The sequence below is a fragment of the Cornus florida genome, unplaced genomic scaffold (genome assembly GCF_030987335.1).
Source record: "Cornus florida cultivar Cherokee Brave unplaced genomic scaffold, ASM3098733v1 CherokeeBrave_3.0.0_Hap2_Chr02, whole genome shotgun sequence".
Lineage (NCBI taxonomy): Eukaryota > Viridiplantae > Streptophyta > Magnoliopsida > Cornales > Cornaceae > Cornus > Cornus florida.
In genome coordinates, this window is record NW_026775572.1 from 28724906 (window position 1) to 28752151 (window position 27246).

At 33.3% G+C, this 27246-nt stretch overlaps 2 protein-coding genes across 3 annotated transcripts; one reads left to right on the forward strand and one right to left on the reverse strand.

Annotated features, from left to right (window-relative positions):
• On the forward strand, nucleotides 1–8355 carry LOC132294482 (ferric reduction oxidase 6-like). Of its 2 annotated transcripts, none has more exons than XM_059792357.1 (9): nucleotides 1–570; nucleotides 983–1085; nucleotides 1200–1400; nucleotides 3310–3544; nucleotides 5486–5813; nucleotides 5903–6179; nucleotides 6623–6878; nucleotides 6986–7418; nucleotides 7785–8355. In XM_059792357.1, the coding sequence occupies exons 1-9, from the start codon at nucleotides 318–320 to the stop codon at nucleotides 7952–7954; spliced, it is 2256 nt and encodes a 751-aa protein (XP_059648340.1). In that variant the 5' UTR covers nucleotides 1–317; the 3' UTR covers nucleotides 7955–8355. The 2 variants fall into 2 exon arrangements, with proteins under 2 accessions (XP_059648340.1, XP_059648341.1); XM_059792358.1 differs by lacking the exon at nucleotides 1–570 and adding an exon at nucleotides 693–856 and having other exon boundaries at nucleotides 7785–8354.
• An 11875-nt stretch (nucleotides 8356–20230) lies between these two features.
• Nucleotides 20231–21453, reverse strand: LOC132295927 (uncharacterized). The gene is made up of 2 exons (XM_059794188.1): nucleotides 20766–21453; nucleotides 20231–20439 (listed from the first exon to the last, which is right to left on the reverse strand). The coding sequence occupies exons 1-2, from the start codon at nucleotides 21451–21453 to the stop codon at nucleotides 20231–20233; spliced, it is 897 nt and encodes a 298-aa protein (XP_059650171.1).
• Between the last annotated feature and the right edge of the window lie 5793 nt (nucleotides 21454–27246).

The window sequence follows — 27246 nt, forward strand, 5'->3', positions numbered from 1 at the left end:
TCTATGTCTCACACACACGCATCATAACCCCCTCCGTTTATCTCTCCTCTCTCTCACTCTCTCCCTCACACACACACACACACACACACACACCACACCCCCTCCCTTCTACCAACTAATTTTCTTCGCTTCCAAATTCCCGACCTGATGCGTATGGTCCAAAGAATATTAGTTACTAGACAAGGCTACGTAGAGGAATTAGGTAAATCTAAGTTGGAATTGTAGCTGCTATCACAGTACTGTACTTCCATGGCCTGCCATTGTATACATACTATTGCTCACAATCGCTATTGGTTTTCATCTCTGTCCTCATTGCCATGGATGGACACTCTGCTCACGAACCCCTTCTTTCCAGTGAAGGCGGTGTCGACCCAACTTATCTCGAGAACAAGAAAAAGAAGGCTGCGATTCGATTTTTCGTGACTTTTGCGAAATGGGTTCTCAAAATCACAATGTGGGTAATTTTCATTGCTTGGGTTGCTTTTTTGTTTATAACGCCATCATACTCTGGGATCAGTCTGTATGATGAATTGCTTGCTGCTATGAATGGAACTCTTTTTGGTGACACAGGTAATATGTTTGTGCTATTTTAATTTGAATTGAACTGCTTACTTTGCTCTCAAATATGTGTTTATATATATACTTATACATATATATGTATGAGGGGAGCCTTGGTGGTAAGGTTTGCTCCATTGTGACCTAGAAGGCAAGGTTCGAAACGAGGAAACAGCCTCCCTGCACTCAGATAAGGCCGAGTGTACATCTGACACTCACTAGACCCTGCAATGGCGGAGCCTCATTGGGTTTGCACCCTGCAATGGCTGGAGCCTTGTGGGGATTGCCTATATATATATGTGTGAGTGTGTGTGTGTGTGTGTGTGTGTGTGTGTGTGTGTGTATGTATGTGTGTATCTATGCATTTATGTACATAATGTATATATGATGTTAGTATTTGTTTGGCTAACGTTTGTTGCAATTGCAGGAGCTATACTTATGATGTATGGTGGCCCGATTTTCATTATTGCATTTCTTGCTATTCCATATCTTATAATCATCTCCTGGGAAGAGGAAAATCAATTGCAAGAGTAAGTTTTTGGTTTCGTTGATTTTTATAGTATGCAATGGTTGGCCTTTTTCTGTAATATAAGATTGATGAGCTTATGGCAATTCATTGAATGAAAACTTACTCTTTATTGTAGGAAGAAGGAGAAAAAAAGCCCAAGATTTCACTTAGGGACATTCCCAATTCTAGTAGAAGGACCATTTGGGGTTGTTACTGCTGCCGAGTTGATTGGGATAATCCTCTTCATTGTGTTTGCTATCTGGGCCATTTATTCTTATACCGTTGTGAACTTCATCTTGTTACCAACTTATGGCGCTATGACTCTTTATGAAAAATGGTACATTTTTTAGTAACTACATTACATTCTTTTTACATCAATTAGAAGAGGGATGCATGTTTTTCACCTTGTATACCTTTCCTTATGCAGCTATTTCCTACTTTTTCTTCTCATTTATCTTTATATGTTAGGCTCTCTGATTGCCAATGACAGTAATTTAAAACAAGGTGACAACTCCCATACCAAAACTGATTGTCGGACAAACAAGGGTGTTGCTTGTTAGTTTAATGGGATACAATAGATTATGCCTCCACTATTTCATATTGGTGAGTTGTTTTCTGTAGAATTCAACTATTGCACTCTTATGATATCTAATGCTTAGAAGTTTGAAGTCCAGACCTATCTATCTTCCTGAAAGGTATTACTAGGTATGTTTGTTTGGGTCATGTCTCTTCATCCACACCCTTCTTTTGCTTCATCATTTTAGCCCTTAATTTTTATCCCTCTAGACAAGAAAGATGCCTTTGAAGGATCTTGATTTGTATAATTACTGTTAAATAAACATCTATTTAACATCACACTTCTAGAGAAAGGGTGGGTTTGGGGTGAGGACATACTGTTTAGATGGAATAGAAAATTCATCAAATCTCCAATTTCAATGCAGTATTCTGAAAACAACTCCTTAATTTAGCAACACATACCTGGACTGATGTTCTTCTGTATTGTTCAAATGCAGTCTTTTATAAAGTTTTGCACTCATTTCAAGTCAAATAGAGTTTCTTCAAAAATCAATTCTAATTTCTTACATATAGGAAAGATTGCCTAGCAAAGCTCTTAAAATTTTTCTCTTCCCAATAATACCCCTGCTTCCATTTTTTCAACCCAACCCATAATGAGCAGCTTGCCCTGCCCATTTGCGTATGGGATGAGTGATCATTAATGTCTGTAATGACCTAAATTCCCAATGTTGATTTTAAATTCTCTATGCATCGAAACAACATTTAGCTTTTTACTTTTATCTTTTTAAAATCTAGTTCTACATTTGATTTATCAAAAAAAAAAATCTAGTTCTACATTTGGAATGAAATTGAAGGTAATATAATATCTGTTAATTGAGGGTGCTGGAAGGACCTAACTTTGGTATAATTTGCACAAAGTGGTTTCCCTCAAAGTTGAACTTGATTTCTCATGCTTGGCAATCAATTCTCTTACTGCTACACCAAACAATAGTCCCTTAAATTGCCATTACCAAGTGAGGTCCCCAATGATTGAGGGTGGTGGGAGAACAAACTCGGTTTACCCTAACTTTTGACTTTATTTGAAAAATGTGGGGTGGCATGACCTTTTATCATTGATCTAAGCAGTGGGTTTCACTAGTTGCTGAAGATGTTGTTTCGCTGAGAAGTAACTTGATAAGACTGGAAACCCATGGGATTAATATAATTTTGACCACTTGTATAATATTTATATCGTACATTGAATTTTTTATATTTTAAAGTTGAAACAAGTTCTCATTTTGGGACATTGATAGTGCACTGCTCGGTCATGCATATAGTGCAAAAAGGGTTTTCTTTTCAACGTGGCATTTTGATCCTGTTTCCTACAGGCTTGATCAATCTGAAGGAATTAATATGAGTTGTGGATTTCTTTCATTCTTTTATTTCCCTTTTTTTCTTGCCACCCCTCCCCTTCCCCCTCTTCCTTTCCAATGTATGTAACTATAGTACCTAAATTATATGATTACTTAACAGTTATCACTATTGAACTAGTAACCATTTGAACCATAATTCTATAGTGGGCTCGAAATATAGTACCTAATTTATATGATTACTTAACAGTTATCTCTATTGAACTAGTAACTCATTTGAACCATAATTCTATAGTGGGCTCGAATTAATTTTATCTATGGCATAATATTGGTTTTATCAGCTAAATATCTGTTGTAATATGAATTCTTTGAATGTTTCAGGATTATAATGGTGCGAATGACAGCACTTATCTTTGGTTTGACTGCCTTAACTTGCTTGGCCTTTTTATTTATCCCAATTTCAAGAGGATCGATTCTTCTCCGTCTTATTAACATACCTTTCGAGCATGCTACCAGATATCACATATGGTTGGGGAATTTCACGATGTTCATTCTTACTCTTCATGGAGGAACCTATATGGCTGAATTTATAATGAGGGGCGAATTACTAACGGAAGTGAGTTATTGTTCTGAATTTTCACCTGCATACATGCACATTCATGATATTTTAAACAAGAGAGTTCCTCAAATATATCCATTTGCTTGTTCCTTGCTTAAGACACAAACACCTAGTGCAGTGGAAGTGTAAATCATCCCATTACTTGAGGGGCAAAATTGTCAAAGCAAAGTGTTATTTTCTTCTTTAGAGAAAAACATGAAAGAGCATTTATGGAAAAAAGGCAGAAGGATCAGAGGTAGGTAAAAGATGATGAAATTCGATATACAGTGGCAACTTTGGCAAATAATACTATTTGTGAAATAATAATTCTTTCAAAGGTGAATTTGGTTGGAGTTGTAAAGAGTTTTTGGTTAAATTTAAAATAATAATAATAATAATAGAAATAACGCAATATTTTAAAATAAGTTCAGAAATGTATGGGAATTCTGTAAAAATAAAGAATGAAGAACTCTTTAGATGGTAAGAAGGCTCAATGCAATCTGATATACTTGCTCTCAAGGCAAGACAACAATATGGAAGAAGTAAAGAAATAATTGAAACGGAAATGAAAATAATGAATTATTATTAGCATCAATCTATTATGGAGGAAACGCCTTTATATTGGTAGCATGACTCATATGAATCAAACATTCTCTCTGACATGCTTATACTTGTACTATATATGCTCAAATGTGTCTAGATAATTAATATTACAAACTCAAATTTTAAACACATGGTCAACACTTGGCAAGTCCAAGGTGCACTGAACGCAGTGGAGCATGGCTGAGACTGTTTTAAATAGAGAAGAAAGGATATTATTGTAACAGAGATCAGTAGATCTGTACATAATCATCAAAAGCTTAGCTTACTAGGGGCAGAGAAAACTGTACACGGTAGCTGGTTTTAAATATCCATTTGCATCCATCTCTTGAAGTGAGTGCTCACGTTTCATCTTCTATTGCAATTATCCAAATGCTTACTTGCACACATTTATATTTGCATGTGCATGATTCTGAATTATTGTTTGCATGTTTCCCGGGTGAAAGACACGGATGTGTTCGCACAATGGAAGCGTGAATAATCCCTTCAGTTGAATGACAAGATTGTCAAGCTAATTACTGTCTTATTCTTTTGAGGAAACCATTAGAGCTTGTATGTTGATGGAAAGCTTAGAAACAATCAGAGATGGGGAAGCATAAATGCAGAAACTTGAGTTGGTATGGTATAGTTTGCCATATATAGAGACCTGAATAACAAAAACTAAAAAGAAATCTAGGCATCAATGTGAAATCGAAGTGGAAACTAACAAAAGATAAAATTGTTGGGAAGTCTTTAATAGTGCACTCTCTGTGGAAACTGACAAAAGCTAAAATTGTACGAACTCTTCCACATACAGTCAAGAAATCTCACCAATAGTGGAAAGTAAGAAAAGAATTGGAACTCTCTTACCGAAGAAACCCTCCTAGGTGGAGAGAATAGTCACGCAACAAACTTTGAGAAAATACCAGTTGTAAGTTTTAGGTATACTGAAGTTTTCTCTCTAGATAGCACTAGAAGTTACAAATTGTTAAGAGATTATGACTCTTTTGTGCACAGTCAAGAAATCTCATCAATAATGGAAACTAAAAAAAGAATTGGAGCTCTCTTACCAAAAGGAAATTAAAAATCTCTAGAGATGGAAATCCTCCAGGTTGTAGGTATCAAACCTTTATGCACTCACCTTTCTCTCTCACCTCTTCTGTCTCTTACCTATACATGAGATATCTCTTGGGGGTGAATACTCTGCAAATGGGAAAGTTAGAGAATGAATCTTTTTCATATATATCAGCATCATTATCTTTTCTATGCTTCTTCTTTAGTTTTCCAGGACTTCCCAAATCCCTTTAAATGAGAAACAAAGGGGTAGAGGAAGACGCTTAAAGTTGCATATATGTTTTGCTTAATATTTTGTCCATGCAGATTTTGGAGTGGAAAAGCGATCGTGGAGCCAATTTTGCGGGGGTTATTTGCTATATATTTGCTCTATTGATGTGGGTGACATCTCTTCCTCCTGTAAGGAGGCGATATTTTGAGCTGTTCCTCTACACACATCAACTCTACATACTCTTTTTCATATTTATGGCCTTGCATATAGGAGATACCTATTTCAGTAGAGCTGCTGCAGGAATCTTCCTCTTCATGCTTGATCGCTTTCTAAGATTTTGCCAATCACGAAGGACTGTCAAAATAACTTCAGCCACTTCCTTTCCATGTGGGACAGTGCAATTGGTCCTCTCAAAACCTGGAAGTAATAATATTTCTCCACATGTTAATTATTTATATATTTTTTCATTTCTTATTACGACAAATGATCTGGTTTCCTTTTTGGCAATGTAGATCTGCAATACAATGCCCTCAGTTTTATTTTCCTTAGAATTCGGGAGTTATCGCGACTACAGTGGCATCCTTTCAGTGTTTCATCTAGTCCTTTGGATGGTAAGAATCATCTTTCACTACTCATAAAGTCTGTTGGGGACTGGACCGGAAAGCTAAGAGGATCTACCATGAATATGTCTGGGGAGGAACAGCAAATAGAGCTACCTTTTCAACCGCATTCTGAGATTACAGCTTCTGTAGAGGGGCCTTACGGGCATGAATCACCATACTACTTGATGTATGTACTCACTACTATATAAGACGTGCATCTGCATACTCTATTATTGTTCTATGATTTAATAACTGATCCAGTAAATTACTTTTTACCAATAATAACAATGAGATATTTGATGCAAAAAGTGACTTAGCTCCAATGTGAAAACAAAAATGTAGGCAGTCAATCCAATTGTGACCAAGCTGTCTTTGACAAACTTTTAACTTTGTGGGGACGAGTTCAGGCTTCAGCTTTAATTTTACAACATTTCAGTTAACATATTAAGTTGATTGCTTAATTCCCTAGTTGTACCGATGAGTTTGGATCTTACAAAGCAGGTCCTCCAGGGTATAAAGTTTTCATAGAATTTGTAACGGTGTAATTTATTAGATATTGTTTTTCACATTTCAAGTTATTCAATAATAAAAAAATCTGGAAGGCTGACTTGATCCATCTGCGTTTTTCAGGTATGAAAACCTTATTCTAGTAGCAGGAGGCAGTGGGATTTCAGCTTTTTTGGCTATCTTGAGTGATATTTTTCATCGTATTAAGGAGAAAAAACCTTGCTTGACCAGAAATATTGTCCTTGTTTGGGCCATAAAGAGATCAAATGAGCTTCCTCTTCTTTATACAGCTGGTGTGGAGTCAATTCCTACATCTTTATCTGTTAAACTGAACCTTGATATTCAAACTTATGTCACTCAAGAATCTGAACCTCCATTGGTAAGTCTACAGTAATATTCTTCCAAATATAATATCTCTTTTACATATATATATATATATTAAGATCACTTACTGGTCTGTTGCAATCCTACTGTTGTTATCTGCAGGAAGAGGGTAAATTTGACAGTGGTGTGAACTCTTCTGTCTTCCCAATCTCCAACGGATTTAGCATATCTTCATTGGTTGGTACTGGAAATATTATATGGCCTGGAATTTATCTTGTTGTATCCACAGTTGGCTTGGCTATTACTCTAGGCTTGTTGGATACCTATTACATAAACCCTTTCAGTATATCCAAGTGGTGGTACTTGGGGATTTTATTGTTAGGATGCATGGCCGTGAGTGTTCTAGTTTTTGGGGGTCTTGTGATTGGTTTGTGGCATCTTTGGGAAAGAACTTCAGCTGAGGAAGAATGTGGGGTTGATGGGACAAATTTTGACACGGCGCAGCATAGTGAACCCACAGAGCTCAAGGTTTCACGTCAGGAATATCTTGCTAGTCTAAAGACTGTTCATTATGGTCAGAGGCCAAACTTCAAAGGTATGTCTACATGGTCTGCCAATATCTGTCGTTAGAAACTTATAGTTATAACACTTGAAATGACAAACTATACGATCAATATAATTATGAACAACGGCACGTTAGCCCCTTGACAGAATTTAAATAAAAATAATAATAAAAGATTGTTCCTTGTTATAATTTCAAGCAGATGAAGACATTGTTCAAGCTCGAGGCTTGATAAACTTGACGTGTTGTTGGCAAATTCATGTTTCTAAAACAAACACTTTCAAGTATTTGAAAAATTAAGCTTGTCGTATTTGTTTGCGTGTTAATCTCTTTTGGACTTTAATGTCTTACAGAAACATGTTCTTGAATCTTGATTCCATTTCCTTTTCTCTGCTGCAGAAATTTTCGGATCTATAGCAGAGCGTTGTGGCCATGTTGATGTTGGTGTCATAGTATGTGGTCCTCAAAGTCTTCAGTCTTGTGTTGCTAAAGAGTGCAGGTCACAGATTTTAAGGAGAAGATCCACTGACCCTATCTTCCATTTCAACAGCCATAGTTTCAGTTTGTAGCCACCATAATCTCTCTCACCCCTTTTCTTTTTGTAATGCTATTGTTTTCGTTAACATAGGCTCTCTCTCTCTCTCTCTCTCTCTCTCTCTCTCTCTATATATATATATATATATATATATATATATAGCTCAAGGAGAGTTGCTGAGTTTCAACCCTGTGAGGAACTAAAAATATCATATATGTTTGGCCAACATTCTTGTTACCGACAATTGGCAGAGCCCAATAAAATATAAGGTGTGCCGTGGCATGCCTAATTTTATTAAAAAATGCATTTTTATTAGGTGGACAGACTAACGAAGTAATATATGTGAACCAGTGTATCTATTTTTATTGGGAAAGAAGAACAAAGGGTGATAAATAGAAAATTTTTAAGGCAGTTTGTGTTGATGTCACATGTTTGGCTTTATTTATTCATATTAGGCCTTCCTAAATTTTTGGTGGGAGAAACATAAGTCCTCATTTTTTATGATGGACGGTTACATCTATGCTCGTGTGTGAATGAATACGTATATATATATATTTTTTGTTGGATGTCTTCCACCCACACGTTATACATGCAAATACTGTAAAAATCATGTCCAAAATAGGCATATGTACATTGGACAAGATGGTTCAGCACATAATCTAGTAGTTGAGATTGCATCATTATTAGTGAGTTTTATTTATCAATTTAATTTCAATCACTGAATTCTTTACTAGACCTCTCCTGCACTGAAGAGAATCCTTGTCCATATACATAGACTTTTCCTCCTGACAAGGAACTCTCAACCCCACATTGCTCTTAGAATTTGAATCATATATATTCCAGTTATAAAAAATAAAAAAAACTCCTTTTTCTTTTTCCTTGATAACATTCATCCTTAAAAAGGTATGTGTGTGTGTGTATATATATAAAGTTAGATTTTGTATTGCATCTGATTTTGCACAAGTACATTCATTCAATAAAACCATGTGGTATTTTGCATTTCCTTTTCTTTTAACTTTGTTCCCAATAACTAAAATTTCTTTATTCAATTAGTACAAGTTTTGAAGCATCAACCTTAAATAAAAACATTACAGTTCACGCGACATTGATTATAAAGATTCGCTTCTTCTCATCCAATGACAATCAGTCTCAATCCCCCACTTAATTTGTGTTAATAAAGTTATTTTTTCAAGTTGTGTACTGAAGATCGAGATTACAAGTCGATTGAATTCTTTATAGTTAATTGATTGGTCAATCAGTATCATAAACTAGATTAAATTAATATATAAGAGACACATGTATCCAATTATAAATTATGAAATCCTCGTGACAACACTATAAACAAGATATATAAATATTCGTATTTGAGATATCCAACTTTTTAATAGTAATGAAGTTTTACTATTTTTTTAATTATATTAATAGGTGTAAAATTTCATATTTTTTAATTATATTAATAGGTGTAAATTTTCAAAGTTATTTTTGTTAAAAGATAAAAGAATATTCCATAATTGATGTACAAATCAATATCAAAAAGATAATTTAGGTATATGATAAAAATAATATATTCATTTGTAGAATGAAACATATATTTTGCGGCATCTCAATATAAGAACCTGGAAAAATTTAAGACAGAAGAAGAGGAATATTTTAAATGTAAAAAAGTAATGACAAAAAAATATAATAATCATATCAAAGATGATCACGAGTGATGTAAATAAATTTATTAGGCAAGAAAGGATAATGGAGTGTTACTTTAGTAGAAAACAAAAGGGTATTTTAGTGGAAAGATGTTGTCATATTTTAAATCAAGGACTATGACGCATAGGTGTCAAATAGACTAATTACAAAATTAGGTTTTGTTTTTTTTTTTTTTTTTTTTTTTTTTATGAATAGGCGGGACCAAACTTACATCTGCACTCCTAAGTTCACAAGGATTCAGTTGATAATCACACTTAACACTTACAGTGAATTGCCTAACTCAATAATTTTTAATGGACTATTTATACTAAATATAACTAAGTGAAGGGTTCCACTCTCTTATTTATTACATAATTGACCAATTAAAAGAGTAAATCTAGCAATTTATTACTGTTATTCCGTGCAAAAATTATTATTTTTTAGAATATAACATGTATTTTGAAACATCAAGATGAGAAAAATTTTAGGACACAAGAAGTAAAAAAAATTAAATGTAAAAATGTAATTACAAAATAATAATAATAATAATAATAATCATATCAACAACTACGTTCCCGAGCGACATGGATTAATTTATTAGGAATTTAGGACGTATTATTTTGATAGAAAACAAAAATCCTTGATGTTGCTATATTTTAAGTCCGGCTTAACCAAATAAACTCGTTACAAAGTCGGTTTTCTTTTTTCCTTTTTTGGTCGCACTCCTTTGTGATTATAGGATACACACGTTGTATATAATAAGGTAAAGGAACTAGTAAGCAACTCCAATTAAACAACTCCAATTCAAATTTCAATTCATTCAAACAAACAAAAAAATTCCTTCCCTTTAGATTTCCTGTCTGCCCTAAACCTAACCTAACCCTAGCCCTTGGAATCACTAAACCTGCCTGATCTATCTCCTCTCCTATCTGTTATGGCCATGGCGGCGACAACGACGACGACGACGACAACAGAGCTCCATGCTTATTGTTTTGGCGTCGGTGATTATATCAGGACAGGTGATGATGAGGATTCAATCGACCTCAGAATCAGTTTCCAAGTGGATCAGACTTACTATTCAACCGATAAAGCCCGTAAAAGCAAGCGCGTGGAATGTATCGGAGAGATAGCATCACAATTTCCATATCACTCCCTAACCGCTGATTGCATCTCCACAATGATCGTTTGAATGAACATTCCCTTCCCTTTAGAGAAGATGCAATATTTAGGCACCCCCAGAACGACGGAGGAGGAGGAGTATGAAGAGTTGCAGAACGTTGACGACCTAATCACTCACCTTTTTGAGGAGACTCAATATATATCTTCCTTGGGGATGATTATTATGGCTCCAAATCAGAAAGAATATTAGGCAGGGAGAATAAGAAGATTGTGGAGTTGATAGTTCTCATTATGAGAACAGGCTTTTTACCCTACATCTGGATATCCATCAAATTGAAGCAATGGATGAGGAGCGGGAAGATCAGGGTGGGTGGAATTGCTTCTGGGATCAGGATCAGGTGGTGGGGTCGGTCTTTGGACTTTGCTGCGATAGGGAGGCAAATAGGAAGGAGCATGAGGGAGACAGCGCCGGAGGGAGCGCTCTTGGACGAGAACTATGAAAGAGAGTTGGAAGTGTCGTTGTTGGAACAAGCTATGGTGGAGTACTTCCCGGCAATAGAGACGCTGACGATGAGGATGATGATAAGAAGGGGAGGAATTAGGTGGAGTAGTTTGTCATATATGTAGGAAAGAGGTACTCATTGGGTCGCGAGCCACTAGCTTGCCGTGCTCTCACGTATACCATGTCCGTTGCATTGTCCTGTGGCTGAAAAGGGATCATCTTACGTGCCCCTCGTGTTCCTACGTGATTTAATTTTACACTGGAACTATTTACTGTTTATGTTTTTAAACGTAGCTACTGCTCCATCTACAAATTTTGACTACGTACATGACTACCAATTGTTTCAATATATATACACACATTAGAAGAAGCTGTGATTGTTAATGTTGCAATACATAAAGTTAGGATCTTGGCATTTGGTTCCATTAGATATCCTTATATTGCAGGAATTTTTAGAGATTTATGTCGAATCTTGTGGATATGGATTTGGGCCACTTAGTCTAAATTAAATCCACTGTTTAATGGAACTTTAGGAACCAGAATTAGATTATTAGAATGTTAGTGACATCCTTGATCAATTTGACATTCCAAATTATTTCATATTTCATATTTTTGGGAATAAATAATAAGTATTTTAGATAATATCTATTAGGTTTTATTCCAAATATCTGCGGAGAGGTTTTAATTAGGCTCACGGAATGCTCACGTAAAGTATTCAGAATTCTCTCTTCCTGGAGTCAGCTTAAGAATCTCTCTGTCAAACATGTATTTGAGTGCTTTAACTGCTTTCAAATTTTAATATGCCAAATCTTTTCTTAAGAGGAAAATTATACTGATAGGGATCATTTATCATTAGAGCTTTACACACTTGAGCATGAATTCACTGGTACAATATTGGAATAATAATTAAATTTAGCAAACACAAAATCCTTAATCTTCTGAAAAGTGGTTCATTAATCAGCCTTCATTGGAGTTTTAGATGCTTCAGCCTATATAGAAAAAAACAGCCAAGTTAAATCACATTTCATAGTCCAATGTTAAATCAAATTCCAAACAAATTATTCTAAATTCACGTAATTAGGCACCAAATGATTCATCAAAAAAGATCAAACTCAAAATCAAACAGGGTATTTGTCCTCAATTGCAAAAACCAAGTCTACTTGTTGATTATCAATTTCTCATCGGTTGCAACATAAAAATTACAGTGACTGTGTATACATGTTTTTGTGTGTGCATTCATACATATACCTAATTATATCTAAAGATGTATGTATACATATATATAATAAACAAAAGGTTAGTAAACTCACAGGGAGGCCAAAGATAACGACTTTCTTGTCCTGAAAATTAAAATAGACAAAAAGAACAAAAGAAAAAAATATAAGTGAGATTAATAAAAACACAAAATAAAACCCTTAATAGGTTTAAAAACGTAGATAGATTGAGCTTAGAATTAGTGAAACTTGAAGATGTCTTTGAGAGGGGTTGTGGAGAACTTAGAGGAGACACCTTCGTCCCAGCTTCGAGCCTTCTGGAGGGAAACAGCGGGTGCGGCCGAGACTAGATCCGTCCCCACTGCAACCGAGGCGTAAGCCCTTGAAGCCGCTGCGATTCGGAGACTTCCGGCCATTGACTTCATCGTCGCAGCTCGTTTCAACATTGCAGAGGCGTATCGGAGAAATAACATCACAATTTCCATATCACTCCGTAACCTATGATCACATCTCCACAATGATCGCTCGAATGAACATCCCCTTCCCTTTAGAGAAGATGCAATACTTAGGCACCCACAGAACGACGGAGGAGGTGGGAGTATGAAGAGTTGCAGAACGTTGACGACCTAATCACTCACCTTTTTGATGAGGCTCTATATATATCATCGTTGGGGGATGTATATTATGGTTCCGAATCTGAAGAATCTACAGGACCAGGCAGGAAGAAGAAGTTAGTGGAGTTGATAGTTCTCATTATGAGAAGAGGGTTTGTACAGAATGAGGGAGACAGCGCCAGAGGAAGCGTTGTTGGACGAGAACTATGAAAGAGAGTTGGAAGTGTCGTTGTTGGAACAAGCTATGATGAAGTGCTTCCCGGCAATAGAGACGCTGAAATTTGAAGGTGAAGGTAATGATAGTAATATTGATGATGAAAATGAAAAGAAGGGGAAGGGGAAGGGGAAGGGGAAGGAATTAGGAATACTTTGTCATATATGTAAGAAAGAGATACTCATTGGGTCGCGAGCCACTTGCTTGTCGTGCTCTCACGTATATCATGTCCGTTGCATTGTCCTGGGGCTGAAAAGGGATCATCTTAGGTGCCCCTCATGTTCCTTCAAATGCTTACGTGCCCCTCATGTTCCTTCGATGATTATATGCTAGAATTAGGGGAAGAAGAACAAATGTGCTGAAAAGGACATAATTTTACGGTCCCTTGTGTTGATTTCACATGCTTGGTCGACTTTATTTATTTAATTATATATTTATTATTGTCTCCTCAAATTTTGGTTCCAGAAACATTAGTTCACAATCACATCCATTCACGTATGTGTGAATGAATATGGGTATTTTGTTGGAGGTTTGCCACATGTTGTACATGCAAATACTGAAAAAATTATATCTGAAACAATCAGAGGGTTCTTATAGTCTTTTCAATAAATTAAATTAATGGATTTTGCTAGATAGCAAAGATTTAGGTAATAATAAAGGAACGGATTATCACCAAGAAAATTTGTCTCCATTTATATGTATTTAATCTCAGGCACCAGTAACTAATGTATATGGTATTGTTTGCACTAAAAATATCGTTACGATCTTACCAAAATTATTGTATACGGTATTGCTCTTTCTTATCTAACTTTCAGATTTAAGGAGCAGTTAGTTACCTTGCTACAATTGAATTTCCCTCACTCAAAACCAATCAATCATTCCATTTGAAAATACGGCCGTTTGACATGCGCTTTGTTTTTAGCGTTTTATTTTTGGTAAAACAGAAATAGTGTTTTTGTTGTAAGAGTGTTTTGGTTTGCTGTGAAAATGTCAGAAACAAAAACATGCAAAACACGTTTGGTCACTCTAACGGTTACAATGTCATATTTTATGAAATGGTAAATTTATATCATTAAATTTTATAATTTATTTACAAAAATATCTAGAAAGCACATTTTAATAATTCAAATATTGTCAATATGTTTTCATATAAAAGCCCTAAATTTTTTTTGCAATAACCAATTTTCAATTTTATTATCCTGTTTACAGGTTGTTTGCAAATCCTCCAAGGAGATCCTGTTTCAGTCATTATCCTCACAATAATTCATAAAATAAAATAAAAATTATATAAAAAAGATCATAAATTAAAACAGATTTAGCAAAAAAAAAAATTTATTTCGATAGATTAATTGATTTAGCCAAAAAAAAAAATTTAAAACAATAATTACAGACCTTATTTCAAATAGATTTAGCCAAAAAAAAAAAAAAAAAACAAGAATTACAGACCTTGATTAATTGATTAAGAAAAAAAAATTAAAACAATCTGAAATGATATGCCGATATGGGTTTGGAGAGTTGACAGACAGCGAGCCAGCGGCTGAAGCTTGCAAATGGCGAACTTGAACTGGAACAGCGGGCGATGGAAACTAAAAGATATGGGTTTTGATTTTTTGAACAATCTGAAATGATATGTCAATATGGGTTTTGATATAGGTTTGAACGTTTGATTCTTGCACACAGATACATAAACTGAAGTATATGGGTTTTGAACTTTTGATTCTTGTAGATTTTGTAGTTTGTAGTTGCAGAGAGAGAGAGAGGGCAAACTCAGAGTTGAGAACGAGAATAGAGTTGGAGGTGATTGGGGAGGTTGAGATGATTTGCAAGTCGCCCAAAATCGCCAAAGAGAAGATGCACCCAAAACCCTTGAAAATGACCAATTTTGCCTTTTATACGTGTTTCCTCCGCTACAGTTAAATGAGCGAATTGTTTCCTCCGCTATAGTGTAATATAGCCCAAACAGTACCGAAACAACGGAAAACACCAAAATTGTGTTTCATGTTTTGGGCCCATTTTTTATATTGTTTTGTAACTGTTTAAAACACAAGCAGCCCAGCCAAACATGTTTTGGGCTTAAAAGGGGCCACTGTAGTAGGTTTAAAACAAAACAAAACACATGCCAAATAGTCTCTTAGTGACCGATTGAATGAGCAATTTTAGACACATGGCTACCATACTTGCAAGCAATTTCATAAATTTATAATTTTCAGTTTCAGTCAAGTTTACAAATGCAAGATTTGTGGTTCCTATCAAATTTGTTGTTGGCCTGGTTAAAGGGGTATAATGTATTGACCAATGAATACTATTAATTACAATCCCTCTTAAAATTAGTTCAGCAGAAAATAGATATTTAGAAATTACAGTAAAAAATAATTTAAGGGTTTGTGTACAAATCTGCATTTTGGTTATAGTTGTTTTTTAAATTTTGTGAATAAGAATAAAATCAGACAACTATCACAAAAAAAAAAAAAAAAAAAAAAAAAAAAAAGGGTTTATTTTCCTCTTAAAATTGAATTTGCCAATAGCATGCTAGCACTTATGCACCCTTTATGACTGTCAAGGTGTTAAGTTCAAAACACTCAAATACAAGAGAACATGAATTGAAATCATTGTGAATTTGCAACTTAGAGTTCCAAAAGTAAAAAAAAAAAAAAAAAAAAAAAAAAAAAAAAAAAAAAAAAAAAAAAATTGATACACTGGAAACATCCTTTCTTAGTTCAACCAAAAATCTGATATTAAGTAAATCAAATTCTATAAACTTTTTTACAACCTCCAATACCAAATCGAACATTTTTTTAGAGCCTCCCATAAGCAACGTGTACACAAAACACTTGTTTCAGTGCTCAACCAAGCTAAAAATTGCAGTGCATGTTAAAAGGATTAACTTAGGGCCTGATCGCGATAACATATAGCGTTATATAGCGTTATGGTTTGATATGATATGAAAACAACCGTTTTGGTATCGGTATGTTTTTAGTAGAAATCGGAACCATGTTTGGTAACGACTGTTTTGTTTTTGATAATTGTATATCAAAAACATGAAAACGCGGTTGGTAATGTCATGCGTTTTAAGGAATCCGAAAACAAAACACATTTAGGAAATTAGTTTTGTTGTCAAAAAATCTGAATCAATAACAGGATCCCTGTTTAGTAAAGGTTGTTTTGTTTTTGTTTTTAATAATTATATATATGAATATAATTATAAGTTTATATGTAATAGTCCATTTATTTTTTATGATTTAAGATAATTTGTTAAAATAAAAAAATAAATAAAAATATACTACATTAAAGAGTTGGGAAAAAAAATTATGAATAAATTTACATGTATAAATAAGATCATGTGGGATGTTTATAAGGCATAAACATGATTAGTTACAACCAAATTACAAATCTAACTTTGTAATAATCTTTCAATGAGAGGAGATCTTTGCACTCCATTTATCTTTTTCTTTTGGCTTGCACTCCATTTAACTTTGTGTTTGTTTCATATATATATATATATATATATATATATATAAATTTATTATGAATGACAGAGAGAGATCCTTGTAGTTGAAACTAACAAGAAGCAAAGCCAAAACGTTGATCTTCTTGAATTGGTCAGAGTTGAGGTTTGGTGGACATTGAAGCTTGTGAATGGTTTTACTTCACTTAGATTAGTTTGAAATTTTCTGGTGGAGATCCTTCAAAGTGCTAATATTTTTATTGTTAACTCATGAACCATTTCCCATTTTCTTGAGTATTTATTTTGATAACCAACTTCTGAATATTTCATACAATCTCCAACCATAACCAGAATTGATAAATAAGAAGAAAGATTAAAAGCAAGCAATCAAGGAAGATCCCTTTCTTACAAGACTGAACAATAAATCACCCTGAAAAAAATAAAAAGAGAAGCATGCCATCAAACAACCTGCTAGAAAAATTATTGCCACCCAAACAAGTACTTGAAATTTTTTTTGTAGGATTTTAATCAATCATAAATAACACACTAAACGATAAGTTTTTTTTGTACATAACAAACTTAATAAATTGTTGTTGCACCATTCACATATATACTTGCACAATAGGGGGCTAGAAATTCCTTAAAAATAGTATGTGTGTACACACACACTTCATTATACTTAAATAAAATGTACACACAACTGGAAATCACTAAAATTCATTTCATAAAATGTACACACACTTCTTTATAGTTGTAGGCCTCCATTTGATTAACTTAGAGATCATTAGCTTCCTAGAGTTGCAGCAACTGGAGAATGCTTCCTATAAATCCCACTGGTGCCACTGCCCACAACTTACTGCCATGTCCTTCATGAATTGTTTTTGTCAATCCTTTTCACATCAACGTCATTGTAATGTTGCATAGGCCTCCATTTGATTAACTTAGAGATCACTAGCTCCCTAGAGTTGCAACAACTAGAGAATGCTTCCATCCCACTGATGCCACTGCCCACAACTTACTGCCATATCCTTCATGAATTGTTTTTGTCAATGCTTTTCACATCAAAGTCATTGTAATGATCATGTTTTAACCATACTGCTCAACAAGGAAAAACTGCATATATTTTAGTACCCAAAAGCAGTTTGTAGAAGCACAGTGAACATAAACTATACACAATTTACAATACTTATAGTGAACATAAACTATACACAATTTACACACACATACACTAATTGAATAGGTGCTATCTGAAATTGATTGGGTAATATGATGAGAAACATACTTGGTGCTGGAAAACTCATAGACCCTTCTTTTTTGAGAAAAGATAATCAAAGCAACTTCAGCATCACAGAGCACAGATAGCTCATAGGCATTCTTCAACAATCCATGCATTTCATATTCAAGACAATGAAATAAAACAAGTCGGGACTATGCTCACAACTTTTCAATTTTTCAATGCCATTACAAGAAAATTTTGCAAAAATATTTCAAGTTAAAAGAAAATTTTCCTTTCATTTAAATTTCAAGACAACAAGTTTATTTTGACATTTCAATGTGCATTCTAAATCAACAAACAAAATTTGATCAATCAATATTCTTCATTTTCAAAAACTATGCATGTCAAAACAACTTGGATTCTTAAAACAATTTAACATTTTCTTTCTTTTCAATTCAAATCTACACTTCAAAACTCTTTCAAAAATCCATTTCAAGTTTCAAAAATCAACCACATGCCTTTTTGGAATCAAAGTTTAAACTCAAATTTTTTTTTCGAAAATCCGGTATGGTTTCCCCTTAAAAATGGACATTTCCAAAATTTCAAAACACAATAAACACATATATATTTATCATTCAACAATCAAAAATCAATTTTAACATTTCAAATCATCTTCATTCATTCAATTCAACAAGGGACACCGCCCACAAAATTAATCCACAAATCCAAGTAAAATTGCCTGTTCTTCTTCTAAACTATTCCAACAACTACAAGATATATCTAACCTTTTTTCTGGCTAAGTTGCAAATTTGGAGTGTAAATGACCTCATGCAAAACCAAACACATGAACAACATTAGAGAAAAACAAAATAACACATGGTAGGAATGAAATAATTAGAAGTAGTAAGCAAGATATATCTAACCTTTTTTCAGGCTAAGTTGCAAATTTAGAGTGTAAATGATCTCATGCAAAACTAAACACATGAACAACATTAGAGAAAAACAAAATAAGACATGGTAGGAATGAAGTAATTAGAAGTCCTAAGCAAAATATATCTAACATTTTTTCAAGCTAAGTTGCAAATTTAGAGTGTAAATGACCTCATACAAAACCAAACACATAAACAATATTAGAGAAAAATAAAATAATACATGATAAGAATGAAGTAATTAGAAGTAGTAAGCAAGATATTTATAACCTTTTTTCAGGTTAAGTTGCAAATTTGGAGTGTAAAATGACCTCATGCAAAACCAAACACATGAACAACGTATATTACATACCAAAATAACACATGGTAAGAATGAAGTAATTAGAAGTAGTAAACAAGATATATCTAACCTTTTTTCAGGCTAAGTTGCAAATTTTGAGTGTAAAATGACTTCATGCAAAACCAAACACAAGAACAAGATTAGATAAAAACAAAATAACAAATGGTAGGAATGAAGTAATTAGAAGTAGTAAGCAAGATATAGTTAACCTTTTTTTAGGCTAAGTTGCAAATTTGAGTGTAAATGCCCTTAAACTCACTCCCAAAATTCCAGAAAAGAGAACACAACAGCAAGTAATGCGCAGCTAAAAATATAGCATTTGTAGTTCTCAGCAGCAAGGTCATCCAAATACAGAAAATTAAGTATATATTACATACCAATTGAAACACAGGAAATTAACTAAATACCTATTACATGTCATATATTACAGAAGATGGAAGTTTATCTAACTTCATCTTTCAATAAGAACGATAATGAGCAAGAAGAAGATAATCACAATAAACATGATTGTGATAGTAAGACGTCCATAACCTAGGAAGAGGATGTACTTCTGTCTATATTGTTCATTTTGAATCATTGCAATGACTCTGTCCAAGTTAGATTGAACCTGTTCTTAAACTTGTGCACCTTGGTGCAACTCATCCACCTACATAAATATATTCATATATGACTATAAGAAATATAAATTATACAATTAGGAAACAGTAACAGAAATAACACCTAAAAGATTAAAGCCATACCTCCCGAACTGGACACCTATAGAATTGTCAACCATAATTTTTTGGAATTAGAGCCCTATACAGATGCATAGGACCTCTACCACATGCACATTGTGGTCGCTCACCTTCAAGCCAATACATAAGTGCGCCTACAAGTACTAAAGCATTTAAGATTTGATGTCCTAATATAATTAATTATTACAGTTATCCATATTGTATGCATGTAAGTTTAATTTACGTAATATAATTAGTTATTACAGTTATCCATATTCTATGCATTTCAGTTAAAATCCTACACACTATTACACATTATTATAATTAGTGATTACAGTGCTCCCAAATTAGGTTCACAATACGATCACGATAAATATCCATCTGTCGCATCTGTGTATTAGTAGCACTGATGACCTCAACAATGTCATCCATATCAGGTTCATTTTGTGAAGTAGAAGATTCAGGGGTTTCACAATAAAAAATTTCATCAGATTTACCTTGGAATCTTATGAAATTATGCAATGTACAATAAGCTATGACAATAAGAACTTGAGTATCAAAGTGATAAGGGAGCATTTGCTTCAATATAGAGAATCTCATCTTTACTAACCCAAAACATCGCTCTATGATATTCCTCAATGACGAGTGCCTAAAATTGTACACATCTTCTCTACCACGTGGTCCTCTAGTATGTCTACGATATTCCTGCACGTGGTAACGTTGACTCCGGAAATGGGCCAAAAACCCCGGTTAATTGGTGTACTCAGAGTCCACCAAATAATACTTACATGTCATGTTAAGTATTAAAATTAACGTATTTTTAATGTTAAATATAAATATGGAAAGGTAATTTTTTTACCTTCGGGTGGTGATGGAAAATTCAAATCCTCATTCTGAATACACTCATTTAAAATCTTCGAATCATTAGCAGACCCTTCCCACCCTGCTAGAATATATGTCAATTTCATATCAAAAGAACACATCGCCATGACATTTTGGGTCGTATCACCCTTTTTACCACGAAAGGGTATTTGTTTGTCGACTGGCACTACAACATGGATATGAGTTCCATCTATAGCTCCTACATAATTCTTAAAATATGGGTAAAACTTTAGATTGTTCTTTATCTGTTTAGGAATTTCATTCAAATCCGGAGGAACAATAATCTTAGTCCTTAACTTTAAGATAGCATGAAAGCGATATGAAATTGTGGATGTAGAGTGTTGGAATCTTTCAGCAATGACACGATTCCTTTCATTGTGATACAAGGTAAGTAGGAAAATTGCAACTTGTTCTTCTACTGTTACAAATGTAGAATTTTTCAATCCTAACAATTTCAACTCACGACACAAAGCCCTAAAGGTATTGGGGTACATCCGAAAATTTTCATTACACCTATCTCCATGTCCATTTAAAATCTCGAATATGTAATCTTCCCCTTGTAACATGGAATCCGTACAACGTTGCTTATCAAAATGTTTATGATAGTACTCATATACGGCTGCGATCAATACAAGAATTTCCTCCTCCTCATCATCATCATACATGGTTAATATTGTCCTTATATCCATAACAGAATCAGTTATTGTAATAAAAATTAAACAACACAATGATCTAAGAAAAATGAACAATATATAGCAAATAATACAGTTATTCAACAATAATAATAATAATAAAAAGGGATAAAAGACATACCAAATCATACAGTTATCCAGCAATAATGTAAAAGCAGTAGATAAAGAAAATTAAATACAGTTATCCAACAGTAATGTAAAAGCAGTAGATAAAGAAAATTAAATACAGTCATCCAACAGTAATGTAAAAGCAATAGATAAAGAAAATTAAATACAGTCATCCAACAGTAATGTAAAAGGAGTTATAAAACAGTTATCCAAAAGCACATAAAAGTAAGATAACGAACATATCACAGAGGCTGATTCATCACCCACCCAACCTTCATCTCATTAAGAATGTGAAGAAATATGTCCCTCCACACCTTGTCCCCACCAAATATCCTTATAATCTTAGCATAATGGATATCATCAATCCCCACTGATGCGTTAACGATCCTAAAGCACTCCTCAAGTTGGGGATCCACTTCTTTTTCTTTTTCTTTTTTACCGGGAGATTTAACTTCAGACATTTCTTTAACACGAGATGGTTGACAACTAGAAGATGATTCTGCTATAGCTTTGGTAATTTTTTCGGCTTTCACGCTCCCAATATCAGTCAAACATGCCATCACTTGAGACATTACGGAGGAAAAACTTTCTTTCTTAGGTTTCTTAGCTACAGGTTTGGGAGTAGGACTGAGATCAATAGGTCCTTCTACATTAGGTCATTCTACATCAGTCATGTCCGTATTGCACTCAATGTTATGAATTGCAGCTTCATGTGTTGCCACTTGAGACATTTTTAGCACTTGGTGAGGTTTGGGTGCTTTTATAGAAGCATGAACATACTTACCAGTAACATGTGTATCCCCAAACATCCTTACCATCTGCTCATAATTCTTACACTCCTGTTTTTTTTTTGTTTTTTTGCCATACTTGAGAACCTACACGTTATTAGCTTACAATTATTGTTCATCAAACCCTTTTAATATAAAATCACTAATTGTTAACTTTATGTATGGTAAATAGACACGTATTGAAATACTAACCTTGCACAATCGAACCCATCTTTCAGCTTCCAACTCAATCATCCCCGTTTCACTGTTGTACCCTACACCAGTCTCAGAAAAATATACAGCAGTCTTCTTATAACACATAAAACATTATTATTTTCACAGTGTAACCAAAGATAACTCTGAAAAATATTATATCAAGGTTCGGACAGTGTGTATATATTGAAATGAGCAAAGAGAACTCTGAAAAATATGATTTTAAGGTTCAAACAGTGTGTATATATTGAAATTTTTTGTATATACTGTCAATCGTACATCAAATTTTTTTCTAATTTCTGATATTCACCTCTTTCTCAAATCCATCCCTCACCGCGCCAACGCGTGTAATTTTTTTAGGGCTTTAAATTGGGATTTATTTTTATTTTTATTTTATACATTTAATAGTATAAGGTTAGATTCAAAATATATTGCTATCATGTATTCATCACGCGCCTAAATGCCGGAGAAATCAAACGGAATTTCGCCGGTGTGTAATTTTTGCAAAAAAATTGATAGTTCAGGGGGTTAATTGTACAAAAAATAGTTCAGGGGGTTTTTAGGGAGAAAGAGTAAAGTTCAAGGGGGTTTTTTGCACTTTACCCTAAATGATATATATATTTCTCTCCCAAAGGCATCCCTTGCCGACCCTTGAAGATTGCTTACAACATGATAACTCGTGTATTCCTATATTCTTTCCCGAATTGTTATTGATTTTTAATTTTTTTTTTTTTGCAAAAGTGAAAATTACATGTGAGAGCGTGAAAGTAGGAGTGTCACATATAATGGGAATGGAGGTGAGAGCGTGCAAAATGTAAGAGCATAAGAGTGCCGTAGAGCACGAGAGCCATACTAGTTTATTAGAATTATGACTTAAGTTATAAACTCTTTTAATAGCGACATTGTAGAGCGCGACAGTAACACTTAGAATAATTATATGACTTAGGTTGTGACTTCGAGAGCGACAACAGCTTAGAATAATTATAAGGATAATTTCACTGACACCCCCAGTAGTTTGGCCAAATATCAGTCTAAAACATCTTTCGAAAATAACTATCACTTGGTCCATTTTTGCTTTTTTGTTACTGTCTAAGTTAAAAACATGAGAAAAGACATGTTTGCCCCTAATTTTTTAATCACATTTATTCTAAAATATTAGATAATATAAATGACTTCTTTACCTCTACACACACTATTTCTCTCTCCTCTATCTCTATCCAAATTCTCTGCTCCCGAATTTCTAACTCCACCCAGTTGCTCCTCGATCTCTTCTCTACAGATACACAAAACCTTCTAGAGTCCAAATTTCGTACCATCAAGCCCAAGTTCCAGAGCCATCTACATACATCACCGAGCAAATCCATATACCTTCCATCCAACTGTGTACCGCCGATCAAGTGGAGCTGCAAATATGGGTTCATCGTCGATGCCTCTGCAATTTAGGTCTGCAAATAGTGGTTCTCTTCCACTATTTTGGCACCATCGTCGGTGCCTCTGTAATTTGGGTCTGCAAATATGAGTTCACTTCCACCATCGATGCCTACGCTTTCTCAATCTCTCTGTCTCTCTCTCCACCTGTTTATTTAAGAGTTTTCGACATTAGTTGGGTTTACCGGATGTAACTGAATGCACCAGATGGGTTGCAGGAGGTGGTGGCATGAGAGTTGGTGTCTTCGTTGATGGTGTCGGCGCCGGAGACTTGTCTGGCCTGAGAGATTAGAGAGAGAAAAAGAAGAGAGAGAAAGAGAGCGAAGAATGAGGGGACCTATAAATAGAAAATAAATAAATAAAAAATTAACAAAAATAAATAAATATATAAATTCAACCAATTAATTCCTAAATCAACCCATTTGGAATTTTTGAATAAACATATAAATTCAACCAATTAATTCCTAAGTCAACTAATTAATTAGCCGTTAGCACTCCTCTAAAAATAAATGGAGTAATAAATTTGAAATTTTTGTCAACCAATTAATTCCTAAATCATACAAATCCACCAATCTGAAAAAATATAAACATGCAATAAGCAATTCTCATGAACCTAAACATATATAATTCAAATTATAAAAATATATATATGAATGGGAGATTTTTCTTATTTTAGTTTTCTATTTTAGTTTTTAAAATTTTTCTTATTTTTCTCTTTCTCTTTTTAAATTTCATTAACTTCCTTGAAAAAATAAAATTTCATTAATTTCCTTAAAAAAATATATGAATGGGTGATTTTTCTTATTTTATTATTCTATTTTAGTTTTTAAAATTTTTGTTATTTTTCTCTTTCTTTTTTTAAATTTCATTAATTTCCATAAAATTAAATTAAATTTTCTTACTTAAAATTTCATTAATTTCCTTAAAAAAATATAGAACCGGACACTTGTGTGACATATAATGGCCCTCAATACCACACTGTATGATGTTGATCACCTATTTTATTTATTCTTGTATATGGAAAAGGAAGGGTATATATGTCATTTGAATAGTCAAACTAAAGTCAAATGAGGATAAACATGTAATTTTAATTATTAAAGAAATAATTTAGTGAGTCAAACCAAAGTCAAATGGTAAGAATGTCTTTTTACATGTAAAAAGTGGTCTGACACACCTGTCAATTAACTTTAGGGGTGTGAGTGAAAAACGGAGCAAACGTTTGTAATGTGAGTGATAGTTATTTTCAAAAAATATTTTAAACTGATATTTGGCTAAACTACTGGAGGGTTAGTGAAATTATCCCATAATTATATAACTTAGGTTGTGACCTACCGTGACCTCTTTTTAATTTGAAAGTGAGAAAGCATTACTAATTATCACCTTGTGTAATACATTCAATGTTTTGCTACTGAAATGCCCTGATTTTAGGTAGCAACTTTATCTTAACGGAGTCACCTTCGACCAAATTACCGATTGAGATCCCAATTTCCCTTTTTTCCCCCTCTAAACCACCTTACGATCACTGGTTCAGTAAGTAGTTTAAAATTGAAAGCTGATAGGAGGTCACTATAACAAGTTAGATTTTGTGTGGGTGTCTCTATAATTTTGCCCAACTACATTCATTATTTAAAACCACATGGTCTTTTGCATTTCCTTTTCTTCAACTTTCAAACCCCATAACCGATTATCTTTATCCACTTGTTACAAGTTTTGAAGCATCAACCTTACCTAAAGCATTACACTCACACGACATTGATTAGAAAGATTTGTTTTTCTCTCATCCGATGACAATCAGTCTCAATCCTTTCCAATCTCCCCCCACCTAATGTGTTAATAGAGGGTAAATTACAATTATGTCTCGTAAAATATTTTTTAAATGATATATTATTATTATTATTTTTTTTTTTTGTGTTTTGTTCTTGTAAAATATTTAATAAAAAAAATTAAAATTTAACAAAAATAATTTAATCACCAATTTTTAACAAGTTATTTTATAAGTCCCACATGCGGAAAAGTATATTTTACCTAAAAAAAAATATTTTATATTAAAACAAATAGAACCTTACTTCCATTGAGTTTGGACAAATTACATACCCACAAACCGTTCAACATTTATTATACTCAATGACAACTTTAGCATTTTCTTTCCAACAGATCTATTAAACATATTTTATAAAATGTCAAATTTACCCTTCCCTCATATAAATTGTGCTATATGGAGTAATATATTAGTATAATAATATAAGACTTACTTTTTAAGCTCAAAGTCATTTTTTGATGACCGGTGAACTAATTTAAAGAAGATCAAGATAACAAACGACAAATGATTTATTTACTCGTATGTAATATGTCAAATTTTAAAAAGAAATTAGTGTAATTTATCTTTAATAAAATTATTTTAAAAAGAGATTAGTGTAATTTATCTTTAATAAAATTATTTTTTTAAGTTGTATAATAAAGATCAAGATTACAAGTCCATTGAATTCTTTGATTGGTCAATCAGTATCATAAACAAGATTAAATTGATATATAAAATATTTGAAGCATCTGATTTAAATAATCAACTAATTTAAAAATTAGCATGTTCCTATTTTCAGAGGCTTCCTCCCACAAAATCTTTGTTGGTGTATAATAAACTGTACTAGTTGTCACACGTTCTCCAAATTTTAGGTCTTAGTTTTGAATTTTTAATCATATCTCGTTATGAAAATGCATTACCATGATAACAAAGACACTTACATACGAGAATTTTATAAAGGTTGAGAATTTGAATTTCTTTGCAATGAATCTAAGAAATTTTTTTATACATGATAACATCATTCACATAATATATATATATATGATTTAAGTATAAAAATATAATTATAAAAAATATATAATAATTATATCCATGATGTAGATAATTTTTTTAGAGAGCAACAAATATATATATATATATATATATATATATATATATATATCATTTATTCACTTTTTTTTTTTTTTTTTTGACACGTTTATTCACTAATTAGCAGTCAACATTAGCTGGAGCCTTGCAAAGAAGGGAAGGCAATGCTTAACTGAAATATCAATTTTCAGATACTCATAATTATATCAGTATATACAGAGAGAGAGAGAGAGGGTCCAGTGGGGTTATTGGTTAATGAGGTTAGACAGGCTGTCTTTGTCGATTAGTGGTCCTCGTCAGTGTTGTCACCAACCAAAAAGTGTATATTGTTAATTCAACCCAACAACAACTAAAATAATACTA